Source organism: Rhopalosiphum padi, chromosome 1 (genome assembly GCF_020882245.1).
Source record: "Rhopalosiphum padi isolate XX-2018 chromosome 1, ASM2088224v1, whole genome shotgun sequence".
In the NCBI taxonomy this organism is placed as follows: domain Eukaryota; kingdom Metazoa; phylum Arthropoda; class Insecta; order Hemiptera; family Aphididae; genus Rhopalosiphum; species Rhopalosiphum padi.
This window is the reverse complement of record NC_083597.1, coordinates 55,815,046-55,831,136: the sequence shown is the minus strand read 5'-3', so window position 1 is coordinate 55,831,136 and position 16,091 is coordinate 55,815,046. Positions and strand designations below refer to the sequence as shown.

The 16,091-nt window shown below is 24.4% G+C and overlaps 3 protein-coding genes across 6 annotated transcripts; 1 reads left to right on the top strand and 2 right to left on the bottom strand.

Moving 5' to 3' along the window:
- Nucleotides 1–38: 38 nt before the first annotated feature.
- Nucleotides 39–1,647, bottom strand: LOC132917889 (peptidyl-prolyl cis-trans isomerase H). Of its 2 annotated transcripts, none has more exons than XM_060978868.1 (5): nucleotides 1,423–1,647; nucleotides 1,220–1,340; nucleotides 566–742; nucleotides 381–476; nucleotides 39–318 (listed from the first exon to the last, which is right to left on the bottom strand). In XM_060978868.1, the coding sequence occupies exons 2-5, from the start codon at nucleotides 1,301–1,303 to the stop codon at nucleotides 121–123; spliced, it is 555 nt and encodes a 184-aa protein (XP_060834851.1). In that variant the 5' UTR covers nucleotides 1,304–1,340; nucleotides 1,423–1,647; the 3' UTR covers nucleotides 39–120. The 2 variants fall into 2 exon arrangements, with proteins under 2 accessions (XP_060834851.1, XP_060834852.1); XM_060978869.1 differs by having other exon boundaries at nucleotides 1,434–1,647.
- A 176-nt stretch (nucleotides 1,648–1,823) lies between these two features.
- LOC132917886 (zinc finger Y-chromosomal protein 1-like) lies at nucleotides 1,824–7,428 on the top strand. 3 transcript variants are annotated; one of them, XM_060978865.1, is made up of 9 exons: nucleotides 1,824–2,236; nucleotides 3,683–3,912; nucleotides 3,975–4,106; nucleotides 4,348–4,442; nucleotides 4,520–4,709; nucleotides 6,416–6,588; nucleotides 6,652–6,869; nucleotides 6,931–7,167; nucleotides 7,232–7,428. In XM_060978865.1, exons 1-9 carry the CDS (start codon nucleotides 2,173–2,175, stop codon nucleotides 7,393–7,395), a joined length of 1,503 nt encoding a protein of 500 aa, XP_060834848.1. In that variant the 5' UTR covers nucleotides 1,824–2,172; the 3' UTR covers nucleotides 7,396–7,428. The 3 variants fall into 3 exon arrangements, with proteins under 3 accessions (XP_060834848.1, XP_060834847.1, XP_060834849.1); XM_060978864.1 differs by having other exon boundaries at nucleotides 4,348–4,454; XM_060978866.1 differs by lacking the exons at nucleotides 4,348–4,442; nucleotides 4,520–4,709.
- Nucleotides 7,429–7,761: 333 nt separating this feature from the next.
- Nucleotides 7,762–12,643, bottom strand: LOC132917885 (beta-1-syntrophin). Its single transcript, XM_060978863.1, has 7 exons — nucleotides 12,148–12,643; nucleotides 11,784–12,083; nucleotides 11,384–11,572; nucleotides 11,094–11,317; nucleotides 10,162–10,510; nucleotides 9,878–10,071; nucleotides 7,762–9,011 (listed from the first exon to the last, which is right to left on the bottom strand). Exons 1-7 carry the CDS (start codon nucleotides 12,311–12,313, stop codon nucleotides 8,919–8,921), a joined length of 1,515 nt encoding a protein of 504 aa, XP_060834846.1. The 5' UTR covers nucleotides 12,314–12,643; the 3' UTR covers nucleotides 7,762–8,918.
- Nucleotides 12,644–16,091: the final 3,448 nt, after the last annotated feature.

Genomic DNA, 16,091 nt, shown 5'->3' with positions numbered 1-16,091 from the left:
TTTTAGAAGCAAAAACATATTTACTATATTACTCATAGTATAATTTGATATTTATTTATTTTTAATATGCATACAAATGAGCGACAAAATATATGAGAAAGAAAGTACAACTTATAGCTATTATAATTGTCCGCATTGTGATATAACAATAGGAATTTTTGGTTTGTTATTTGGACCAGTAGGAACATTTTCAATTTTTCTCATTACCAACAACCCATCTATGACACGACCAAATACCACATGTTTTCCATCCAAAAAGTTACAGTTAGCGCAAGTGATAAAAAACTGACATCCATTGGTGTCTACACCACTGTTTGCCTATTGTGAAGAATATAAAAAATTATTTGTACATTTTATATATAATTATAAAAAAATATTACCATTGATAAAAGTCCAGGTGCGTCATGATTAAGTTTAAAATTTTCATCTGAAAATGTATCTGCTCCATATATACTCATTACCCCAGTTCCATCACCCTAAATCATAGACAAATAATTGGGAATTGTTGTAAAGCATAATGATTTATACAATTAGTATATTATATCATTTAAAAATTGAAACTTACATTTACAAAATCTCCACCTTGTATCATGAAATCTTTAATTATCCTGTGAAAACAACATCCTTTATACCCAAAAGGAATTCCATCTTTTTTGTGTTCACCAGTACAAAATTGGCGAAAATTTTCACTAGTCTTAGGCACAATGTCTGCATATAATTCCATTATTAATCTACCAATTTCCTGCGAAAAACATTAATTTAAATTTTTATAAGATTAAATTGTTCAGGAATTGGCAATTGTATAGATTTAATTTAATTCTTATTATTTTTGACTATTTTTAATCATTCTCATGTTTTTAACAAAGCTTATTGTCATGGGTTTTAAAAACAGAATATCAAGTTTTAAAAGATAAATTATATTTAATACATAGTGTTAGCTTCCTGTTGTCAATTTAGTATTATTATTTATAATTGATTTTAATTTTTATTAAGTGGTCCGCTATCTTTTTTATCATCTCTTAAGAGGTCTGTCAAAGAAAAAGTTTGGGAAACGCTGGTATAATACAATTAAATTATTTTTTTTCAATGAATAGTTAACATATAATTTTACAAAAAGTTAGTTTTTAATATATTAAAAATACTTATACGGCTCAATATTATATTATTTTGAATATACACTGTTTTTATAAATCATAACAAATAAAGAAAAGACACTTACCGTTCTTCCAACAGATATGTCAAAGAATACAACAGGGTTCTGTGGGTTTCTTAATTGACTTTGAATTTGATTCCAGGTCGGCATAGTTGAGCTTATTAAAGTACTAATTCGACTATTTAAACTATTTAAAATATTTTGTTAAACAAGTGAGTAAAATGAGTAAATTATTTTAAAAGAATGAACTAAAATATTATAATTTTTACAATGTATACACGAGTTTTGGATCTCAATCACTATGGAATAAGAACTAATAATATAGTAATGGGCTTTAAATTTTAACTATCTAAAGCTGTCGTCCAAGTGTTCCAATCTTTTAATGTTATTTAAATTCCGGGTTTATGAAATGAAACATTAAACATTAAACGAACTTGAATGCTATTTGAAATTTAAGTTTGATAAAGAAAGATGTGGAACTGAGTGGAAGTAGATACTATAGTCTATAATCATTGCTATGATGTACAGTAAAAACAATTGTTTATATCTCTAAAAAGTAGAAAATTCAAAATAAACAGGTTTTATCAATATTATCATGGATTAAAAATATTAATATTATGTTTGTGATATCATTTATCATCATTTATCATCATTGATTGTATAGTTTTTAACATAATAAACTTAAAACTTTTAACTGTGGTTTCAAGTATTCAAGTGTTTCAACTGTATATATAGCCTATGTGTACTTTGAGCTTTTTACTGTTTAGTGTTTACTACCCATAACAAATATTTTTTACATTTTATCACAAGATGACAGAATAAATATAATATTATGTATTGTGTATAATGTTTACCTTATGGGTTATACCTGCCCCATACTCACCAAGCATTATGACATAATAATATTATGTTTGATTCATATTACTCATTATAATGATTTTTATATTAAGTGTTAATTTGTATTGATTTGTCCTGGTTTTATAAAATTAATCATTTTACTTTCATTTTATTTTATTGACATGGATAAATCTAATTTCTCATTACCATTGATTATTTTGAATAATAAACAAATATTATTAAATTGTAAGTTATATCTCATATTTTATTTACATATTTATTTTGATATATTTAAAATATTTAATTTAATTGTATTATTAAAAGCGGTAAAAATAGTTAATAAAAAAATACTTGGTTTTAAATTGTTTTTAGTTGACTTACATTTATAAGAATAGTGATATTGAGTCATGTTACTCATAAATTATATACTTATACCCTAAGTGTATATGAATGAAATTGTTTAATTTCAACAACTTTTCAAATAATTATTGTAATCGAGAGTCAAAATGTTATTGTTAACAAATAATTTATAAATCAATGATAGGCTAAATATAAAATAATAATATAGTGTATAACATTATAACCTATTGTGTCGTTTTTGTAATACATATCCAATGGCTAATATGATTCAATAATATTTATTTATTAATTAATTTGCTATTTTTTCTGTCTGCCCCGGAATTGCTTGATGAAATTATGGCTACCCAAGACGGCTTCCATTATTGCGACTATCACAATTAGCTGAATGTTATCCATGTGCTGCGTTCTAGCGTCACAATTCATAATTGTTATATCTATAATATTATTATATATATCTATTATTACCTATATTATTAGTTTTTGTAATCTGATGTTTCTCAGGTGACAGAAAGTAGACTGTTTTGCAATAATTTCGCAGTAATCTAATAGTCTAATGAAAGTTGTTGTGTTTGCCGTTTAATTTTGATATGGACATGTGGTCTCTACCTAAACGTTTGCCAAGTGTGGCTGTAGCACGGCATGCACCGTGTAAAATATATAACAAATGATTACTGGGTAGTTAAATCTTTTTTTCATATATATAAAATTCAAATGTGGCCATCCCTGCAATACATATAGATTAAAAAAAAAATCAAAAATTAAATATGATTAAATTGTTAAGAGGACATTGTACATGCAGGTGCAACGTCATCTTAATATAAATGAAAACCAGTAAGTTAGTCTGTGATAATAGGAAAGTGTGCAAATTTTAGTTGTCTTAAATAAAAGAGGTAGTCTTGGGTGGTAGTCACAATAATAGCAGTAGTCTCTTATAACAGGAAGTACCTATTCTATTATAAATCAGTATCAGAATATAATTATCAATATTGTTTATTTAACTATCTTAATATTTTATTACTTATTAATTTATAAGTTTTAGTTAATTACATTGCCAATTCAATTTATTTGTTGTACATAATTAAAAATAGTTTATAATTTGTACATCTTTAAAAACTTCAAACCATTTTCCAAGTATTTTTATTTGTGAATATATGTATAATATAAATTGCTGATCCATATTATATACTTAACATATTCTAAAACATTTTTTGTATGACAATTCAAATCATTATTAAATGTACAACTAGGTTATAACAAATTATAACTTATCATACAGAATAGTGAATACTATTTATAATAAGTTTAATAATGTTTGTGTTTTTTTTTATACAGGCACAGTTGTTCCAGAAAATTCAAATCAAAACAATGATAGTAATATTATAAATACTATAAATATTGATCCCAATGTAAAGTTACACTCTAACTATACACCAGAAAAGAATACAACATTCTCAAAAAAAAATCAAAAAAAAAAAGGAAAAATTCGTTTCAAATGTTTACATTGTGAATACTTAACATTTCGAAAACAAAATTTAATTGTGCATCTTAAAGAAAAACATGAAGTACCTTCTAAATAATAATGTTTAAGTTAACACACTTTATCATACTAATTAATTTTTTTTAGATTAAAAAACAACAAGAAACCAAAGTTAATAATGGCACATCAAATACAACAAGAACAACTGAAGTTTTTTTGTGTACATTATGTAAAATGACCTATAATACATTGGATAAATGTAAAGAACATATGGCTCAAGTAATCAAAAATAAAATTAGATTTTTTATTAAATACTTAATTGGACCTTTCATTCTCTTATTTATAGATTTTTATTTATAAATTATTTTATTTTATATTGGATTTTTAATCTGTACAATTATTTAAATAATTTCTAATTTTAGTTTCAAGTTAGGTATATAGAAGTAATTTTTTTTTAATAGTTTCCAATAAAAAGTAATTTTATTAGCTTAAATTATGTTAATGTTAAACTATTTTTCAGCATTTAAAAAATGTTCCTAAAAATAATCAAAATAAACAACAAGAACACAGTTGTAAAAGTATTCAATTAAGTAAAAATAATTTTGAAGATATGGAGTATGTTTCAAAGTAATTTATAGGTGTTTTTTATATAGTTGACTTATCTGAATAACAAAAAAATGTGACTGTTTTAGGTGTGAGCATTGTAAACGTAAATTTCGTTCAGAAAATTCTAAAGTACTTCATTCATTATGTCACCAAAATGATTGTAAAGATTATAAATGTAGTGAAAAAAATTGTGATTTTATCACACCAAGATGGAATGCTTGTCGTATACATTTATGGAAGGTTCATAAAATTGACATTGATATGTTTAACTGTCAAGTATGTTCATTAACATATAAATATATTATAAATAATGTTTTCCTTTAATGTTTCTTTGAGATTAGTTTTATATCATTCTTGATACGGGTCTATCAAAACAAAATGTTTTAGACATACATCTAAATGATATGAGAGTATTTTTGAGTAATCTGTTCAAACTTTAAGAATTATTTCATATTAATTAGTAGAATTGACTACATTTGTATTAAAGCTCATTATTAGTAAAACTCTAAAATATTGTGACATTAAGAAAGGAGTTTTATGGGACAAGTTTCTTGAGAGAATCCTTAATTAATAATAAAACAATTTACGTACATATTCATTAATTAAAACTACCATTCGTATTTTTTTTAACCACGGATTTACAAAATAGATTTTTGATTCCCCTTATTAGCATGAAACTAGGCTTATTAAACTAACAATTTTTTAACTCATCTATTCTATGTATGCACTATACAATTTTTTTCCTATATATATGTATATAAGAATATTTTTAATATTGTATTTAGTTTTGTTAAAATTTGTCAATACAATTTGGTGAGTCAACTTTTAACTTTTGTTATCAATCCAAAACTGATTGTATTATAAGTATTCAAATTGGAATTTTTAATTGTATGCAGTCCAATTTTTTATAACAAATTATTGACTACTTGAATGATGATTGATTACTGATGGTGTCTAATGTTCAAAACCAAAAAGTATATAAATGTTTTTAAATTAAATTTAAACCTAAATATTCAACTCGTTAAAATTTAACCAGATATAGAAGATTCTTATTATCAGAGAATTCTGTGTTATTATGTCGAACTCGCTATCTCAAATACATTAAATCCCATTGAAACTACCATTATATTTAATAGCGTTTTGCTCTCAATAACTCAAAATAAAATTAATCGTTTTTCGTTATCTAAAAATACACAAATAATAATTTTATTACAGTTAGAACAAAAAATTAAGCAGTGATTGTGATTTTCACGAGTTTGTAGTCATTCATGTACAATATAGTGAAATTGAAAATAAGTGTAAATTAAATGTCCTTACAATTAATTTTTACAGATTTAAAAAAAAAAAATGTATTTATTCATTATTGTAGTTTATTGATATGCATTTAGTATTAGTATTTTAAGCATTAAAATGATTTAACAATCTTTTTAAGAATTTTAATAAAACTCAATATCTCAAACTTTTTCCTGTTCCCTTGACATATGATATAACAAAAGTCTACACTATAAAATTAAGAATATACATTTCCCATTTAAAAAAAAAAGATTGTATTTTATGTGCATAGTGTGCACAATAAATAAATTAAAAGATTTGTAGTTCAGTAGTAGTTTACTTTCATGTTCCGCAAATCGTATTTAAAATAATATGCATAAGATACCAAGTTAAAGTATATAGGGAACACTATTTCTGTTAAAAATCAGTATATTATTCAAACAATTTTTGATCTTAGTAACCGCCAGAATTGTTTCTAAATAACCCTTGCCTCTTGATTTATGTGCTTAAAGGGAATCAGAAATTAATCTAATAAATATTAATTTGTATTTAATTTTCCTGTAGTCAATATAGCGTTGTTACGTTTAATTTCTTAGTCTTAAGCTATATTATTTTGGATGATATAAACTAAATATTAATTTATTTAATTTCAGTACTGTATTTATAACAATCAGTATAGGTACATTTAACCAATATTTTTATTTTAATAGGTTTGTAAAAAATATACAACCACAACATATCATAACTTAGTTAATCATGTATCAATGAAACACAATAAAACATTATCTTGTGTAGACTGTGGTGCAGAATTTGACGATTCAATTAAGCTACAAAATCACAGAGTATTCCATTCAAAAGCCAAATCTGTGAATAAAGAAAGATGGTAATTATATAGCATTTTAGTTTTCAAGCACTTAGATTATCTGATTTAAAAATATTTTCATAGGTATATGGAAAAGACATGTGTAATTTGTAATATGGTGTTGGCTAATTCAAAAAGTTTAAAACTTCATACAAAAAATGTTCATCTGAAGTTAAAGCCTTATGTGTGTCAAGTATGCAATCATGGTTCAGCAACTAAATACATGATGCAAGTGCATATGAGGCAACATACTGGTGAAAAACCATTTAAATGTGATGCTCAGGATTGTAATTTTAAAACTGGTAATAAATAACAATATCTCTTCATGAAAAGAAAAAATCTGCTATTTGGTATATTATATAGGAGATCATAACTCACTTAGACGTCATAAACTACGCCACTCTGAAGAAAGACCGTACAAATGTACCCATTGTGATTACAAGTGCATCCAAGTGACTGCTCTCAAAAGCCATATAACAAATAATCATCGAGATAAAATGGATAATTCATACTACTCTTGTAATCGATGCACATTTGGAACAGTGAGCTTGAAAAGATACAATGATCATATATTTAGTCATGAAACCCAAGTTCAAAATGGTAAAGTATTTGTGTAAGCAATGATATTGTCTTTATATTTTATTTATGTTCAAATATTTCTCAGGTCTCGAACCTAGTCCTGTAAAATGTCAAGAGACAAAAGCTGAAATGACTGATGATGATGATACTGCACAAGGATATGTTGATGACACAGGTGGTATAACTATTTCTGAAAGTGTTGGTTGTGCTGTATTAAATTTAGATGATAATGCAATTATGCTTACATAACATATTTTAAAATAAAACTAGTCATAATATGAATGCAATAGTTTTTTTTTATATTCCTTAAATTAGTTTCCTCTTAATAATCCTGTATCAGTTATTTTGACTAATGTACAATAAACTGTTATATAATAAAATAATAAATAAATTGATTGTTCAATTTTAAAATTAAAATTGACATACATAAACATTAAATACAATTGAAATATAAAATTCTGAACAACTTATTATTCATACCTACTGAAAATTAACAATATCTCAATTTGTATATTTTATCTTCCAAAATCTGTAGCTTAAAGATATAAACATTATCATCACAAATAAAATAAAACCCATTTAAAAGAGCAATATTTTTAAAGAATGTAAGGAAAATAATAAAAGAAGTAATAGTTTATTTTTAATGAAAAATATCAACTTCCAAATGTTGTATTTCTTTTGTTTGTCAATTGATTACATTATTTAACGAATAAGTATATTTTGTTGAAATAGTTAAAAATTGATTTAACTATAGTTGATAAAAAACATAAAAATACTTAAAAAATCTAAAAAGTGTAATTAAATCAAAGATTAACAAACAATACTAGAGTAATTATTTTATACATAAATAATACAAAATTAATCTTAACAAATAATAATAAAAAAAAAAACAATCCAGCTAACTTATTTAACATTTTATGGTATAACAAATTTACGCTACCATAAATTATATATTTATCTATGATATAATATATGTTAGTTGTGTTGTGATTAATAAGGATGCCAAAAATAAAAGCTTAATTGTTACATCAAATTAATTAATAAATGTTGAATTTGACTCATTTATAGTAGTCAAGTTATAAGTGCAATGACTATACATATAAAACAAAATAATGATACAATAAGACAATTTTTTTAACAGCAGTCAATATTAATGATTAATATAATTAATAATATACAAGTAGAATAGTTATCAATGTTTTATAATATTTAAAAAAAACATTTACTAGCAATTATTTGTGATTCTTTAAACCCCAAGTAAAAAAAATTGACACTGTTATTTTGATAAAAACAAATTTGACACATAGACACACTAACACACACACATATACGATATACACAATAGCATTTACATTTTTAACGAAATAAAAACGAATTATCACAGACAAGTTACCATATTTCAAGTGTAGGAATGTGTGTGCATGTTACGGTGCCACAGCACCCTGTTACTTTGAAATTAATTTAGGTTTAGTTACATTGTATTAATTTAAAAAATACTTATACATTAACATTTTTGCTTTAATAACCTTAACATTCCACTACCAATAATTTAATCAACAAAACTAAATAATACATTTTTTTTGTATTCTACTTTAAAATTAATAAATATGTAATTGTTATTGAGCTTAAAGTTTAGGATCAATAAATGCAATTGTAACAAATATTAATATTAATTTAAATAGTCAGTGGAATAATTCTTAGTTTAAATCAGATAGCATGAAAACAATTGATAAATTTAATGTTTATCCATTTAAATTAAAGTTTATTTTCAGTTATGCATACAAACCAAGCCGATGAATTTTAGCTGATAGAAAGTTATGTAAAATGAACACTAATGGTTTTGGACTACACTCCAAGTCTATTTCCTAAAATAAATAAATTTAATATTAATTAAATGTTTATAATTTACCACAATAAACTAAAATAAATAAATTTATAATTAGTACTCTGTAGAGATAGTTTATCATCAAAAACATTAACTTAATTATTATACCTAATTTTTGGATTTTAATGTCAAAATAATTGATAATTTAAACTAATAGCTAATAATAAGCAAATAGCTATAAATTACATTTCTTATGACTTCATATTCTTCATACATTGGGAAGGTATAGGTATAATTGTGATTTATTTTAGATTACTTTAGAGTTTAAATTTATGTTATTTCATTAAATAATAGTGGCATATAACATTTTAAATATGATTCCAAACTGAATTACTAATTTGAATATTTAAAATTGAAAATAAATGTAACTAATTCCTCTTAAATTACTTTAAACTGTACGCTCTTTGGAATGACAACTCCCCCCTCCCAAAAAACCTTTATTAACAATTTTTCTATAAAATGCCACCAACCATCTGAGGGCAACACCCCCTTCACGTCATAATACTATCTATTTTACTTATTACACAACATATATATACAGATTGAAAATAAAAAATTATTTTTCATTAAGAAAAAAAGTGTAAGACAACATTTTTTTCACTTTATCAACATACTTATGGTTGCATACCCCCAAAGAGTGTAGGCTAAATGCAGCAGCTACTAATACAAATTACAATAGTCTACAAACATAACATTGTATAAACTGTTGAAACTAATAACTTACTGTCATTAATGTTAATAAATATATGTCATTGTTGTTCTGATAATAGTCCAATATAAATTAATTCAAAACCATACCTAACATCATCAACTATATAATCTATCTTGTCAATAATTAACACTTACTATATCCACGCTATCACCAAAGTCCAGCCATAATAATCTGTTATTATCATCAGAAGACATTTTTAATCTATCAAATGGATAACTCCATAATTTCTTTGGTTCACGGCCTACAGATCCGGTTTTTGATTCAATAAGTGTAAATCCATTCTCATAGTGAATTGATAATTGTGCAGGCTTTCCATGCCATAAACATCCTATGTATACAAATAGGTATATTTTGTTTAATATTAACAAACAAAATAATCTAATTTGTCATCTAATACATTGAATACTAAAGTACTTACGACAATTTACTTCTCTTCTATTCGCAACAGAATTATGGCAACCTTGAATTACAGCTCTTGCCCAACTGGCAAGATCTCTTTGAGTATCAACTTTAAACCGATGAGTAATAATACCTTCTTCTGTACCACATCTTAAACTAAATGTGATTAAATCTGAGTTACGAGATGAATTCATCAGCCTTGTAGATAAAAGTGAACAAACAAAGAGTGGAGCAGACCAAGCATCTGGACTCCAGGGGGCAACTTCATACAATCTTAATTCTTTACTAGTAACCACTCCAAATACTGATTGCCATTTATCATTTACTGTGAATTCTTCTTCTGAACTTATGCTACGCAAACAACCATTCTGAAAAATTAAAAATTATTTAATAATATATCAAAAAATATTAAACAAGATATATTATTTTTAAGTTATGAACATTCCAGCACAATTGATGAGTTATTTATTTATATAAATTATATCATGTGGGTTGTTTGAAACGATACATTGTAAATTAACTTGAAAATAAAAATTTGTATTTTGTAGATTGTAATTTAATTTAGTAAACATTTCAAATATCTATATTCTATAAATCATAGGTACAACTTTAAATTAAGTAAAAAATTATAAATCTTAAATAAATGGAATCATAAATATTTAAAAAAAAAAAAATTAAAAGATTATAATCACTGTTAAAAATACATGTTAATTCTAAAATTTTGGATTAAAATAAATAGTTGAAAATGTATTATGACCTTATAATATAACTTAATACAATAATTTATAATATGTTTTTTAAAACTTAATTTATTTCTACTGTACATTCATAAATTCATAAATGAGTTCATCTAAGTGTCTACCACTAAATCGGACTTAAATTATGACTAAAATTTGTACATCTATGACATTATTTTAACACCAAAAACTAAAAAAAATAAAATAAACTAACCTCATTTCTATTAACCCTAAATAACCATCCAATATGATGAATTTGACCAAGTACAGGCATTATATTTGCTAATACTTTGTTTGCATCATGCAATGCTTTTAAAGATAAAGCATTTAAAGCACAGTGAAGAGTATTAAACCAACAAGTAGCTTCACTTGCTTCTTGAGTTCTTAATATACAGCAATGTATACCATCTGGTGAATGTAACTCAATAGTTTTATTTTCTGAAAGATATGTAAAAGTTATAAATTTCCAATGAAAAATAAACATTATTATATTAGAATAAATACCAGGATCAGGATGCTTATAATTTCTGGTTAAACAACTAAGTTGCAATGGTAAATAACGAGCATCAGGCTTCTGCGGAGAGCGATGAATTGGTGAATTTGATGATAAAAATCCTCGCTGTAATTCCCATCCAACTTCTGATATGATGGTGGCTTTTCTAAAATATGGAGTTACTTCCCGCAAATATTTAACTAGAATAATAGTGAAAAATTCTAAGATTTATACTTATTTCATTTTTTAAATATTTTAAATTAAAAACTATGTAAAAAATTATCATTTTTTGGTTTAAACTTATTGCATAAAAATGATATTATTTTTAAACCCCTCCAATTATTTTAGTTAATATAATATAATTTAAATATACAACAATACATTAATATAATGTAATAATATCACGCTAACCTTCTAGTTCAACAACTTTTCCTGCTTGTTTTAGTGCTTTTACAGCTTCATCGTGTGTAGCTTCTCTTAAATCTTGTTTATTAACGGATAGTATAGCATCGCCAACATAAAGCTGCTCAGTTTGATCAGCAGCCATTCCTTTAAATATTTTAGATATAAGAATCGGCATTTTATTTTCACGTCCACCTTTAATAGAAATTCCCAAGCCATTGCTATCTGTCTTTACTACACGTATAAGACGTTTCTGATTAGCTACAGAATCTGGTACATCAACACAATCAATGTGACTCCCCGAAGAATCTGTAACACGAATACATTTTACAGAGTTCAAATACTAAAACTTAGAACAAAGTTTAAATTTTACCTAAGGTGTTGTTATTTAAAGATCCATTAACAGGTGTACAATTTTCATACGTTTCATCCAAACTTATGCATATATAATCATCTTCCAACGTTACATATACCTTATACCACTGTCCACGTACATACGTTTCCAGGGCACTGGAACGACCATAACCAATAGTATTCATGCTGATTAATCTAACTTTTTGAACGAAAGATATTCAATCCTCATCGCATATTAAAAACAAACATTTGCGCGGACGAATAAATATGAAGGATAACATTTTACCTATGTTTGATTTTACTAGCACGGCTAAACAATAAGATGTTAATATTATTAGTTAGACATGATGGTTATTCTCGTAAATTTATGAGGAGGTCGGATCGTTAACGTGTAATTAAAACAATATTTCACGCATTGCACCTATTTTGAAACTGTTCAAAACTTTCACAACAATAATTAGCCTAAATAATTTATGTATAAGGTGGGTTACATTCGGTAATCACTAATCAGTTGCGCGAACCACTGTAACCGCTATCTACACGTCAACTGAATCGTCGTTACTCGTTTATAATATTTTATCATCTTTCGAAAATTGAAATGTTATCATCATCGTTAGGAAATGGGAGTGTTAGGCCATAGCTCATTTTAGTCACATAACTAATTATAAATTTATAAATATTATATTAAATTTATATAGAGGTTTATGTTATATATGTAATATGTTGTGTATTATATATTATATATATACATATACAGTCCATATCGGTACGGAAGTTCTATAGCCGTTCTGGCATACATTGATACATTACAATCATTATCTAAATTCTATAGACAGACATTTAAAACAATTTTTCATATCTTAATTTATTGTCTAATGCATGTTTATGATTAAATCTATGGTAATATGCCACCCGGCACACCCTATACCCCATGAGGACAGTTAAAGTAGCGCCGTAGCGATGTTAATTATAATTCATAACATATTAACATAATATAATAATTGTCTAAATATATGTATGCCATTATACCAATACCAGTAATACCACGGCAATGCGTTATTACAATATACATTATATTTTCATTGTATATTAAAAAAAAATTGTTGAGGTTACAGTTTCAAACTATCGAAGATTATAAAATATGAAATTAATGACTATACTATAGCACTCTACCATTGATGCTATAATTGCTGTATGATTAATGGTGCTGCATTGATAGTAACTATGGCAGTGGCGTGTCCAGCACTATGGGCGGTAAATAAATTAATAAAAAAAGAAACTGGAAAATTTAACAGTAAATACTTATGTCTAAAAAACATAAGTATACTTTCGGTAATTTATGAATACCTTCCGATTCTTAAACACAAAGCAAATATGAAGAATAAGATGAATTATTGTTGAATTTATTTAGGTTTTTTTTTAATAATACAAATACAATTAATTATAAATAGGTACCTAGTATAATATATAAATATTATATTTTATAATAAATTATGTACCAATAATAAATGCAATTATATTATAGATGTCATGGAATCATTATAGAGTAAGAATATACATAGACATCTCAATTAGTTATTAAATAATAATATAAAAATTAAAAAATAATTTTCTTTCAATTGAAAATAATAGTAAATGTAGTAAAATATAGATATTTATTTGTTTTAAGATATATCTTAAATTGTGATCCTCATACACATAGATAAGTTGCCTACAAGTGTACACCACGACTGTCTATAGTCTGTTATTACTTATTATCATAATATTTAATATTATTATTATGACGAAATGCAGTGAATATTCGGGATTTAAAAATTTGAATTTCTAAATCATTTAATGAATAATTATGTAGATAATTATTTTAAGATAACCTATTTTTTTATCTAGATAAGATAAAAAGATAATTATATTTTATCTAGATAAATTATCTAGATAATGCACAACACTGCCTACAACTACTTACTGGACAAATAAAATATTGACTATTAACTAGATTCAGGGACGTACACAGAAAAAAGTTTTGGGAGGGTATTTTTGAAAAGTAGAACTTTTTTTAATAAATATACAAAAATTTTTTTATGAAAATTAGGTATACTTAAAATACTTTTTTTAGATACAAACATTAATCTAACAAAATTAATATTAAAATTGAATAAGTAAATAACCATGCAAAAACCCAAGTATTTCGGGAGGTGTTTAAACACCCAAAACACCCCCCTGTGTACGTCCCTGACTAGATTCAATGTCTAATAAATAATGAATAGGGAAGCAATAAGTATTTTTAAGCTTTTTAATTCTTCCAAATTATTTACCTACAACAAAAAACCTTTTAAAATTAATACAATTCTCAATTAAACTTAAATAAAATAAGAATAATTGTTTTTTTTACATTTTTTCTATTTCTATTTCATTTGGTAAGAAATTTAACACTACCTACATACTATTAGGATAATTTTCTAAGTTTCTATGTAGTTATCTAATTTGATTAATAATTATCTTGAAGAGAAATTAAAAATCTTGTTTTGGTTGTGTTATTCAATTATTTTTCATATGCAATAATTGATTATATTTTTCAATTATAAAGGAACGCTAAGGTGTTTCAGCCAATTCTAGTATCAGTTCCGCATTGAAAAATAAAATTTTAACAACACCATAGCTAAAATAATTTTAAAATGTCATTGATTTTACTATTATACCTCCTTTGTAAATTCTACTGGTTAATATTTTATTTGTAAAAAACATGTTAATTTTGCTGATACTAATTTTTGACATGTAAAAATACATGTGTAAAACATAAACTCTGTCAACAATAATTTTTGACCAATTTAATGTTTAAATTATAAGTTAAAATTAATTATACAAGTCTACAATGTATTTAATGAAGGTCAATAGACAATATCTTTATTTTTAAAATGTTAGATTTTTCAATTATCGTGTAAATTGTGATAGATATTAATTTAAGAGTTAACATTCTATTCTGATAAAACTTATAAAATGTAATACTGATTTTCCCCAACAATATTTTTATAGTATTTATTTTTATAATATAATATGTGGAATTTAAATTAATTCAATACTGGTGGAAATTAAATTTATTTTCACAGGTCGAAATTATTAAAAATTTGATCTTGAAATCAGCAAATTAAGACCCTTGTTAACATTGAATAACAAATTATGACACATAAATATAAATAACACCATTTTTTTTATTTAAACATGCTTAAAGATATACTCCAATGATTGTAAATGTATGATACATTGATCTTACATTTTAATTTAAGAAAAATGTTAAAATACAAAATTAAAAAAAAAAAAAAACTAAAAACAAGTTATACAAAAAAAAGTATCTTAAGTACAACAAATTACTCAATAATGTTATGGTATTAATAAACAATAATTATACAATGATCATAAAATTAATTTATCAAAAAATGCATACTTTTAACATTTAAACATTTAAAACATATTACATTAATGATTAATTAATGTTAATTGAATTCTATCTAATTTACCTATAATTGAATAATTACTATAAATATTATAATATGTTAGATAATTTTATTTTTAAATTTGAGGAATGCAAAGAATAATATTTTAAAATGGATATTTGTATACATTAATGTTTTTTTTTTTAGTAAATTCGGATATTTATGAATATAGGTACAATCCTCACTCAAAAAATTTTAATTTAAGATAATGTTAACTGCGCATAAGGTTATTAAATAATATTTCAGTCAATAACTGAAATGAATTAAAATACATAAATCATATTACTCAGGTAAATAAATAAATAAAATCAAAATTATGTGAATTTTAAATACAAAAAGTATTTTTTCAACATAAGTTAAGTAGATAGAGCGACTAGAAAGCTGGATACCTAATTTAGGTAAAAATTTCCTATAAAAATTAATTTTTTACTCACCGATTATAAGAAAATAAATTTGGAATAGTATTTTTGATAAA